The sequence below is a fragment of the Lontra canadensis genome, unplaced genomic scaffold, assembly GCF_010015895.1.
Source record: "Lontra canadensis isolate GAN:19392208 unplaced genomic scaffold, GSC_riverotter_1.0 scaffold12, whole genome shotgun sequence".
In the NCBI taxonomy this organism is placed as follows: domain Eukaryota; kingdom Metazoa; phylum Chordata; class Mammalia; order Carnivora; family Mustelidae; genus Lontra; species Lontra canadensis.
The window spans coordinates 8,010,416-8,022,518 of record NW_022631006.1 but is presented as its reverse complement, the minus strand read 5'-3'; the positions used below and the strand labels follow the sequence as shown (position 1 = coordinate 8,022,518).

At 38.6% G+C, this 12,103-nt stretch overlaps 1 gene segment (V, D, J or C); it reads left to right on the top strand.

Moving 5' to 3' along the window:
- The window catches only part of LOC116867384, a 15,252-nt gene extending 3,669 nt beyond the window's left edge, over positions 1-11,583 (top strand). The window contains 1 exon segment of the V gene segment in view: positions 11,207-11,583. Coding sequence covers positions 11,207-11,583 — 377 coding nt within the window.
- The last annotated feature ends 520 nt before the right edge of the window (positions 11,584-12,103 follow it).

Sequence of the window (12,103 nt, the reverse complement as noted above, 5' to 3'; positions counted from 1 at the left end):
CACGATTTGGGATCTCTTCTGATTTGGCTAAAGCATATTTTCCTGGGGTTGTTGCCACACTTTTAGTATTTTACTTGTTCCTTCATATACTCTTATCTGGACAAAATGACAAGGCAGAAAAATTCACCACAAAAAAAAAAAAGAACAAGAGGCAGTACCAAAGGCTAGGGACCTAATCAATACAGACATTGGTAATATGTCAGATCTAGAGTTCAGAATGACGATTCTCAAGGTTCTAGCCGGGCTCAAAAAAGGCATGGAAGATATTAGAGAATCCCTCTCGGGAGATATAAAAGCCCTTTCTGGAGAAATAAAAGAACTAAAATCTAATCAAGTTGAAATCAAAAAAGCTATTAATGAGGTGCAATCAAAAATGGAGGCTCTCACTGCTAGGAGAAATGAGGCAGAAGAAAGAATTAGCGATATAGAAGACCAAATGACAGAGAATAAAGAAGCTGAGCAAAAGAGGGACAAACAACTACTGGACCACGAGGGCAGAATTCGAGAGATAAGTGACACCATAAGGCAAAACAACATTAGAATAATTGGGATTCCAGAAGAAGAACAAAGAGAGAGGGGAGCAGAAGGTATACTGGAGAGAATTATTGGAGAGAATTTCCCCAATATGGCAAAGGGAACAAGCATCAAAATCCAGGAGGTTCAGAGAACCCCCCTCAAAATCAATAAGAATAGGTCCACACCCCGTCACCTAATAGTCAAATTTACAAGTCTTAGTGACAAAGAGAAAATCCTGAAAGAAGCCCGGGAAAAGAAGTCTGTAACATACAATGGTAAAAATAGTAGATTGGCAGCTGACTTATCCACAGAGACCTGGTAGGCCAGAAAGAGCTGGCATGATATATTCAGAGTACTAAACGAGAAAAACATGCAGCCAAGAATACTATATCCAGCTAGGCTATCATTGAAAATAGAAGGAGAGATTAAAAGCTTCCAGGACAAACAAAAACTGAAAGAATTTGCAAACACCAAGCCAGCTCTACTGGAAATATTGAAAGGGGTCCTCTAAGCAAAGAGAGAGCCTAAAAGTAGTAGATCAGAAAGGAACAGAAACAATATACAATAACAGTCACCTTACAGGCAATACAATGGCACTAAATTCATATCTCTCAATAGTTACCCTGAATGTTAATGGGCTAAATGCCCCAATCAAAAGACACAGGGTATCAGAATGGATAAAAAAACAAAACCCATCTATATGTTGCCTACAAGAAACTCATTTTAAACCCGAAGACACCTTCAGATTTAAAGTGAGGGGGTGGAAAAGAATTTACCATGCTAATGGACATCAGAAGAAAGCAGGAGTGGCAATCCTTATATCAGATCAATTAGATTTTAAGCCAAATACTATAATAAGAGATGAGGAAGGACACTTTATCATACTCAAAGGATCTGTCCAGCAAGAAGATCTAACAATTGTAAATATCTATGCCCCTAATGTGGGAGCAGCCAACTATATAAACCAATTACTAAGAAAATCAAAGAAACACATCGACAATAATACAATAATAGTAGGGGACTTTAGCACTCCCCTCACTGAAGTGGACAGATCATCCAAGCAAAAGATCAACAAGGAAATAAAGGCCTTAAATGACACACTGGACCAGATGGATATCACAGATATATTCAGAACATTTCATCCCAAAGCAACAGAATACACATTCTTCTCTAGTGCCCATGGAACATTCTCCAGAATAGATCACATCCTCAGTCCTAAATCAGGTCTCAACCGGTATCAAAAGATTGGGATCATTCCCTGCATATTTTCAGACCACAATGCTCTGAAGCTAGAACTCAATCACAAGAGGAAATTTGGAAAGAACCCAAATACATGGAGACTAAACAGCATCCTTCTAAAGAATGAATGGGTCAACCAGGAAATTAAAGAAGAATTGAAAAAAGTCATGGAAACAAATGATAATGAAAATACAACGGTTCAAAATCTGTGGGACACAACAAAGGCAGTCCTGAGAGGAAAATATATAGCGGTACAAGCCTTTCTCAAGAAACAAGAAAGGTCTCAGGTACACAACCTAACCCTAAACCTAAAGGAGCTGGAGAAAGAACAAGAAAGAAACCCTAAACCCAGCAGGAAAAGAGAAATCATAAAGATCAGAGCAGAAATCAATGAAATAGAAACAAACAAACAAAAAAAACAATAGAACAAATCAATGAAACTAGGAGCTGGTTCTTTGAAAGAATTAATAAGATTGATAACCCCCTGGCCAGACTTATCAAAAAGAAAAGAGAAAGGACCCAAATCAATAAAATCATGAATGAAAGAGGAGAGATCACAATGAACACCAAAGAAATACAGACAATTATAAGAACATATTATGAGCAACTCTATGCCAACAAATTTGACAATCTGGAAGAAATGGATGCATTCCTAGAGACATATAAACTACCACAACTGAACTGGGAAGAAATAGAAAGCCTGAACAGACCCATAACCAGTAAGGAGATTGAAACAGTCATCAAAAATCTCCAAACAAACAAAAGCCCAGGGCCAGATGGCTTCCTGGGGGAATTCTACCAAACATTTATTTTTTTTTTTTAAAGATTTTATTTATTTATTTGTCAGAGACGGAGAGAGAGTGAGCAAGCACAGGCAGACAGAGAGGCAGGCAGAGGCAGAGGGAGAAGCAGGCTCCCCGCTGAGCAAGGAGCCCGATGTGGGACTCGATCCCAGGATGCTGGGATCATGACCTGAGCCGAAGGCAGCCGCTTAACCAACTGAGCCACCCAGGCGTCCCTCTACCAAACATTTAAAGAAGAACTAATTCCTATTCTCCTCAAACTGTTCCAAAAAATAGAAATGGAAGGAAAACTTCCCAACTCATTTTATGAGGCCAGCATCACCTTGATCCCAAAACCAGAGAAGGATCCCATTAAAAAAGAGAACTACAGACCAATATCCTTGATGAACAGAGATGCAAAAATTCTCACCAAAATACTAGCCAATAGGATTCAACAGTACATTAAAAGGATTATTCACCACGACCAAGTGGGATTTATTCCAGGGCTGCAAGGTTGGTTCAACATCCGCAAATCAATCAATGTGATACAACACATTAATAAAAGAAAGAACAAGAACCATATGATACTCTCAATAGATGCTGAAAAAGCATTTGACAAAGTACAGCATCCCTTCCTGATCAAAACTCTTCAAAGTGTAGGGATAGAGGGCACATACCTCAATATTATAAAAGCCATCTATGAAAAACCCATCGCAAATATCATTCTCAATGGAGAAAAACTGAAAGCTTTTCCTCTAAGGTCAGGAACACGGCAGGGATGTCCGTTATCACCACTGCTACTCAACATAGTACTAGAAGTCCTAGCCTCAGCCATCAGACAACAAAAAGAAATTAAAGGCATCCAAATCGGCAAAGAAGAAGTCAAACTATCACTCTTCGCAGATGATATGATACTATATGTGGAAAACCCAAAAGACTCCACTCCAAAACTGCTAGAACTTGTACAGGAATTCAGTAAAGTGTCAGGATATAAAATCAATGCACAGAAATCAGTCACATTTCTCTACACCAACAAGACAGAAGAAAGAGAAATTAAGGAGTCCATCCCATTTACAATTGCACCCAAAACTATAAGATACTTAGGAATAAACCTAACCAAAGAGACTAAGAATCTATACACAGAAAACTATAAAGTACTCATGAAAGAAATTGAGGAAGACACAAAGAAATGGAAAAATGTTCCATGCTCCTGGATTGGAAGAATAAATATTGTGAAAATGACTATGCTACCTAAAGCAATCTACACATTTAATGCAATTCCTATCAAAGTACCATCCATTTTTTTCAAAGAAATTGAAATCTTGTTCAGAAATTGTGTTATGAGATTTCCTAAAATTTATATGGAACCAGAAAAGACCACGAATAGCCAAAGGAATATTGAAAAAGAAAGCCAAAGTCGATGGCATTACAATTCCGGACTTCAAGCTCTATTACAAAGCTGTCATCATCAAGACAGCATGGTACTGGCACAAAAACAGACATATAGATCAATGGAACAGAATAGAGAGCCCAGAAATAGACCCTCAACTCTATGGTCAACTAATCTTTGACAAAGCAGGAAAGAATGTCCAATGGAAAAAAGACAGCCTCTTCAATAAATGGTGTTGGGAAAATTGGACAGCCACATGCAGAAAAATGAAATTGGATCGTTTCCTTACACCACACACGAAAATAGACTCAAAATGGATGAAGGACCTCAATGTGAGAAAGGAATCCATCAAAATCCTTGAGGAGAACACAGGCAGCAACCTCTTCGACCTCAGCCGCAGCAACATCTTCCTAGGAACATCGCCAAAGGTAAGGGAAGCAAGGGCAAAAATGAACTATTGGGATTTTATCAAGATCAAAAGCTTTTGCACAGCAAAGGAAACAGTTCACAAAACCAAAAGATGACTGACAGAATGGGAGAAGATATTTGCAAACGACATATCAGATAAAGGGCTAGTGTCCAGAATCTATAAAGAACTTATAATACTCAACACCCAAAGAACAAATAATCCAATCAAGAAATGGGCAGAAGACATGAACAGACCTTTCTGCAAAGAAGACATCCAGATGGCCAACAGACACAGGAAAAAGTGCTCCACATCACTCGGCATCAGGGAAATACAAATCAAAACCACAATGAGATACCACCTCACACCAGTCAGAATGGCTAAAATTAACAAGTCAGGAAATGGCAGATGCTGGAGAGGATGCGGAGAAAGGGGAACCCTCCTACACTGTTGGTGGGAATGCAAGCTGGTGCAACCACTCTGGAAAACAGCATGGAGGTTCCTCAAAATGTTGAAAATAGAGCTACCTTATGACCCAGCAATCGCACTGCTGGGTATTTACCCTAAAGATACAAACGTAGTGATCCGAAGGGGCACGTGCACCCGAATGTTTATAGCAGCAATGTCTACAATAGCCAAACTATGGAAAGAACCTAGATGTCCATCAACAGACGAATGGATAAAGAAGATGTGGTATATATACACAATGGAATACTATGCAGCCATCAAAAGAAATGAAATCTTGCCATTTTCGACGACGTGGATGGAACTAGAGGGTATCATGCTTAGCAAAATAAGTCAATCGGAGAAAGACAACTATCATATGATCTCCCTGATATGAGGGAGAGGAGATGCAACATGGGGGGTTAAGGGGGTAGGAGAAGAGTAAATGAAGCAAGATGGGATTGGGAGGGAGATAAACCATAAGTGACTCTTAATCTCACAAAACAAACTGAGGGTTGCTGGGGGGAGGGTGGTTGGGGGGGGTGGGGTTATGGACATTGGGGAGGGTATGTGCTATGGTGAGTGCTGTGAAGTGTGTAAACCTGGCGATTCACAGACCTGTACCCCTGGGGGAAAAAATATATGTTTATAAAAAATAAAATTTAAAAAAAAGAATAATTAAAAAAGATGCAAATATAAATGTCATAATTCTGTAATCATATAATATTTCTAATATTCCTTTTAGTCTCAAAAATTCTTAATATATTCAGGATCATGATTTTTTCACCTCATGTGTTTTGATTTGAGTATTCCCCACTTCCTCAAGTCATTACCTCAATCATCTCCTTTGTTTTAATTTTATTTTTTGTTTTCATTTAATCTGTATTTTACAGTAGCTCTGTAAGATATTTTAATTATTTACAGTTGCATTTTCATTTTGTTACCCTTTATTTGGGGCAAAATATCACAGCCATTTCTTTTGTCTTTATCATTTTCTTGTTCAGAAATTGTGTTATGAGATTTTTATAAGAGCTCAGGGATGGTGTCTGTTATTTGTGTGTTTGAGAGAAATTAAGAAAAGGAGTCATTTGACAATGTGAGCTTCAGATAAATCTCAGAAAACAATTCTCGCTTACAAATTCTGTCCATATCTGTCACAATAATTGTCTCAGAGGATTTGGAAGACAGAATTTTATATTCATTCAGTGCTATATCTGCAGTGCCTAGCACAATGTTTTCCACATAATTGATTATCAGTAGATGCTAGAGAAGAAAGAAGGGATAATTCTGTTACTGACTGATAATTTTAATTTAAGCTTTCTGTTTGAATTATATTTATAAATTGATTTGTGAAAAATAAAAGTACTTAAAGTATATATGTGATTATTTGATTATTTGAGAACATACTGTTTCATTCCATTTTTATGTCTCTCTTTCCTAATGATGATCTGCTGTTATAAGATTATTCCATTTATTCTTGAACTTGTAATTTTTTGTTATCATAATAAAAGATTTCTTTCTGAGGTATATGGGAAAACTTTTGTATGCATGTGCAGGTACCTTACTATTATTAGTAGATTGCACAAAGGTATTTGGGCTAGTGGCTAATGTAGAGATGACGTGCTACCAACCTCCCTCCACATTCATGTTTGACTGATATATCATCATGAACCACAACGTTTATTAAAAAAAAAAAAATTTCCTAGTGCTGCAGAGAAATCAATGGAATGAAACAAATTGAGTAAGTATTTAATTTCCGCATTCTTCTACCCCTGCTCAAGGGTAGTAGGCTCCTTTCAAGGTCCCTCCCAATCTTCCTAAATAATGATGGATATAATTGTTAGGGTGGATGTTATAATTGTTATAATTGTTCGGATGGATATAATAAATAGAGTGACAGTGCTTCCTCTTAGCTGAGTTAAGGTTGCCAGGTATTTGGTAAATGGCTTTCTCTTCCTGGAGAAGTCCCCAGAGTAAATTCAGCTTATCACATCTGACCAAAGGAGGTTAGAACTGTAGCGCAACACGTCAGTGGGCTACTTTCCCTCCTTACACCGCCAGCTCCTGAGCAGTAGAAGGAAGACGACTCCGATTCATGCCTTTCCTCCAAGCCTGATAATGGAGTCAGAAGGAAGCATGCTTCCATATTATTCATTTGTTTCTTCTTAAATCAATTAGAAGCAAGACAGAGGGTGCAGTTCCTACAGGCTTGAATGCTTGATCAGACTGAGGTGAGGATTGATGCAGTGGAAAAAAACCAGTGTTTTAGACTGAGTGTGCAGTGAGTACATAGCTCAGATCCAGACACATTCAGGTTTAAGCCTTCATCATGTTTGGTATATTTGCTTCCTACGTCCGGGGACAAGGTAGTACAAACTTTTAGGCCTTCTCTTGATCCTGTGAAGCCAGACTGGGTGCTGAGAGTCCCCCTTTTGTTTGCTTTCTCTAGGAGGGTGCTGACTGAATTTGTGTGGTTTTTACAAATCCAGGAGAGTGGGGCTGCTCTCTGCGCATGCTCACTAGCCGCTTACAAGAGGTTACTGTGGTTGTCATCCTGTGTGCCCTGGTGGGAGGCCACAGGATGGAATGATGTGCGGGTGAGGGACTGAGTGTTGTGTGTGCTCATGGACCATTTGTGAGGGTCTGCAGGCAGGCCGCCTCCAGTGGGTCACGGGCAGACTCCTAATGGAGGATGTGCCATAGTGTGTAGGGTCCATGTTGTTTTACTGCCCTTCAGGAGCCCTGGGCGCTGTTCTGCTAGGAGGACCCCACTCCCCAGGGAGCAGTACACCTCAGCGTTCTGGATGGGGTTAGAAAGAGGTTCCTCTTTGGGAGCATCCTTCAGAGCTGGAGGGGCATGTGTTCACTCACATGTTTTCACGTCCCTCTACGGTACAATCACAGGCTGGAAGTTTCCTCTTGGTTGGGAACTGTGCCATGCGCAAGGGCGAAGAAGGTAAAGTGAAATTGTTCTTCGTGCCATCCTTAATCTGTCAAAATCATATTATTTGTTGTTGTTCCACAGTGTGCTATGTGTTCTCTGTTGGACTTTTTTGTAGGTACTCTTTTTAGTTTAATGTATGACATTGAAAAGCAGTGGTTTTAGGGAGGAGTGGAGATGGTAGAAAATTTGTTTTACCATTTTGATATCATTGTTTAAATTTTTTATTTTAAAATAATTATTAGGAAAAATTGACTATTTTTGATGTGCAGTTCTGTGAAGTTTGAATTTTAGTACATTGTATAGATCATGTAATGATACAAGATCATGATACAGAATAGTATCATTGCTCCCCAAAACTCCCTTGAACTAGTCTAACGCCATCTCACACTTCCATATTCCCCATTCCTTGCAAACATCGGTCTATTCTTATTTTGTGTTTTTAAAAATGTCATAATGATGGGAGCATACAACCCATAATCTATGAGAACTATGTGTCTTCGTGGGAGGAAGCATATGCCACAGGGCACATGTATGACCTCACCCTTGTCACCAGTTCAGTGCTTCCTACCCCTGAGGTTTTGAAAGTTGAAGTTATTTTCATAGGAATAGTTCATCATTTCAAGTGTTTGAATTCCTTTAGACAGTTGATTTATAGTTCTACAAAATATATTTAGGAATTGATAAAGCAGAATTGGTGTTGAAGTTTGGATAATCTCATAATCAAGTTAAGTCATGTTCTGTATACAAGTTCTGTATACAAACTCCATCCTAAATTTTTATTAAGAGATACTTTCTCACATTTTGAGAATAATTTAATTAATGAAGTTTTATTCTAGCCATACCAATTAGAGTAGGATTATTATTTGGCTTTTCCAGGAATTGATATGAAATAACATATCCAAAAATTCTTACATTTGTAGCATTCGCAACGTCTGTGCAGAGTTGAACTATAACAATAGAGTGGGTATTATGTCAAATAAAGGCCATACCCATGCAAGTTATTTTATTAGTAAGAGAACAAAATCAGAATAATCAGAAACATATAATATTTTACCTTTAAAGTGGGAAAGTACCTCTAAAGGGATAAAAATATCCTGAAAAGTTCCATCCACCTCATTGCAAATGTAAGATTTCATTTTTTGATGGCTGCATAGTATTCCATTGCATATATATACCACCTCTTCATTATCCATTCATCTGTTGATGGACGTTTACGTTCTTTCCATAGTTTGGCTATTTTGTACATTGCTGCTATAAACATTGGGATGCAGTTGCCCCTTCGCATCACTACATTTGTATCTTTGAGGTAAATACCTAGTAGCACAATTGCTGGGTCATAGGGTAGCTCCATTTTCAACTTTTTGAGGAACCTCTGTTTTCCAGAGTAGACTCACCAGTTTGCATTCCTACCAGCAGTGTAGGAGGGTTCCCCTTTCCCCGCATCCTCGCCAGCATCTGTCATTTCCTGACTTGTTCATTTAGGCCATTCTGACTGGTGTGAGATGCTATCTCATTGTGGTTTTGATTTGTATTTCCCTGATGCTGAGTGATGTGGAGCACTTTTTCATGTGTCTGCTGGCCATCTGGATGTCTTTTTTGTAGAAATGTATGTTCGTGTCTTCTGCCCATTTCTTGATTGGATTGTTTTTTGGGTGTTGAGTTTGATAAGTTCTTTATAGATTTTGGATACTAGCCCTTTATCTGATACGTCGTTTGCAAATATCTTCTCCCATTCTGCAGGTTGTCTTTTGGTTTTGTTAACTGTTTCCTTTCCACAGCAAAACTTTTGAGCTTGGTGAAGTCCCAATAGTTCATTTTTGCCCTTGCTTCCCTTGCCTTTAGAGATTTGTCTAGCCAGAATTTTCTGAGCTGAGGTCAAAGAGGTTGCTACCAGTGTTCTCCTCAAGGATTTTGATGGATTCCTGTCTCACATTAACATTTTTCATCCATGTTGAGTCTATTTTTGTGTGTAGTATAAGGAAATAGTCCAGTTTCATTCTTCTGCGTATGGCTGTTCAATTTTCCCAACACCATTTGTTGAAAGACTGTCTTTTTTCCACTGGACATTCTTTCCTACTTTGTTGAAGTTTAGTTGACCATTGAGTTGAGGGTCCATTTCTGGGTTCTCTATTCTGTTCCATTGATCTGTGTGTCTGTTTTTGTGCCAGTACCATAGTACCAGTACCAGTACCCGTACCCTTCTGTTTTTGTACCATACCATGTCTTGTTGATGACAGCTTTGTAATAGAGCTTGGGGTCGGGAATTTTGACGCCCCCAGTTTTGGTTTTCTTTTTCAACTTTTCTTTGGCTATTACAGGTCTTTTTGGTTTCATATAAATTTTAGGATGGTTTATTCCAGCTACGTGAAAATGTTGATTGTATTTTGTTAGGGATTGCCTTGAATGTATAGCTTGCTCTGGGAAGTGTAGACATTTTCACAATATTTGTTCTTCCAACCCATGAGCATGGAACCTTTTCCCATTTCTTCGTAAACAGTTGCCTTCTTATCACAACATGATTTATTTTTACGTTAGGTGAAAGAGCAGCATATAAAGTGTGAGGATACATAATTCTCAACCTTACATTGTTTTCATGGTCCCTTACATACAGAATTGTTATGTAATTTCACCAACCCACTTCCATCACAGATGCAATGAATGAACATTTTCTCTGACAATTTGTAGGGGCAAAAACTGAGAACAGGCTTTTGATATCATCCTGCTCTGTGTTCTAAACTATTAGCTCTGCCACAAATTTCTTGGTACTTGGGAGCTATGTTTCATTATTTGCAAAATGGGAAAATTACATCTTCTTTATATTTTGTTGTGACAATTTATCAATAATATTAAAGAGATTGACAAGAAACAGATAAGCAATTTGGGATGGTATCTCAATAGATACTGAAAAGACATTTGAAAAATCCAGATCCATTCCTGATTAAAATTTGATTAATTTGCTTTACTGATTGCTGCCCTAATGCTTGTGAGTCCCTCAGAGGCACAGGCTAAGAGAAGAGCATTTCCCCAGTAAGTTCAGTAGAGATGTGACCACAAGATGGCAGTGCACCTGTGCTGATGGAGAACACATGGAGGTTCATCTTAGTGCATCTGATGGGCTAGACTATGGCAGCAGCAGAGTCTTTTCTTATTGGCTGGTAGACAATGTGGGAAGTTACTCTGTTAGAGGAAAGAAGGGACAGCCTGATAAAAAAAAGGAGCTGAGCTGGCTGGGGCTGCAGTTCTGAACCTGAGCTTAATTGGGAGGAACCATGAAGACATCCATGGGAGCTTTAATCATGTTCTCCTGGCTGCAGCTGAACTGTGAGTTGAGCGTTTATGAGCAACAGAGTATATTAGTGGATATTCTTCAGAAGTCAACACTGGCTTTATTCAATGTTTCCTCCACTTAGTGTAGAAAAAGAGAATTCTGAAGCACAATAACCTGGAATCTCTTCTCCTTTCTCTCACCTTTTCTTTCTGCACAGGGTTCAGCCAGGGAGAGAATGTGGAGCAGCATCCTTCTACCCTGAGTGTCCAGGAGGGAAGCAGCTCTGTTATCAGCTGCAGTTATTCAGACAGTACCTCAGACTACTTCCCCTGGTATAAGCAAGAACCTGGAAAAGGTCCCCAGCTCCTTGTATACATTCTTTCAAGCATGGCCACAAAAGAAGAACAAAGACTCACTGTTTCATTGAATAAGACGGCCAAACGTTTCTCCCTGCACATCAGAGACACCCAGCCTGAAGACTCAGCTGTGTACTTCTGCGCAGCAAGCACACATTGCTTCCCAGGCACCTGCTGCCTGCACTCAAACCTGGGACTGGGGCAGCCCCTGTCTTTTGACATAGACCTTCAAGGATAGCTTTTGTGCTGTTGTTTATCCACAAGTGAAAGCTAACATATTAGACATTAAAAGCTTATAAGAGAAAGAGTAAGCTCATGATGACCTGGGCAGAGTTAGAGCATTTTGTTAGATGACCGTTGCTGAATGGATTCTTGAAGGCAGTCAGTGATGTTTTATTGTGAAGTTTGGGTTTTAAAGATGGCTTTACATTTGCTATTCAGAACCCTGTCATACAAATAAATTTTAATACATTAGCACATCCTATTATGGATAAAGTTTTAATTCTTGTCTTTCAAATGTTACAAATGTCACTTTTCCCATGTTATAAAACATTACATGCTAAATACAGAAAATATGTAAAATATAAATAGTGATATTGATAATTCTGTACCCAGATAATTTATTACTAATGTTTGGTTTGTTCTCTTCTTAAATCTAATGTAAGTAGGATTCTGATTTTTTTTTCACTTAATGTTATATCATGAATTGAATATTCTCAATTTTAAGTCTCCTCCTCCAACACCTGCTTTTTAATAGC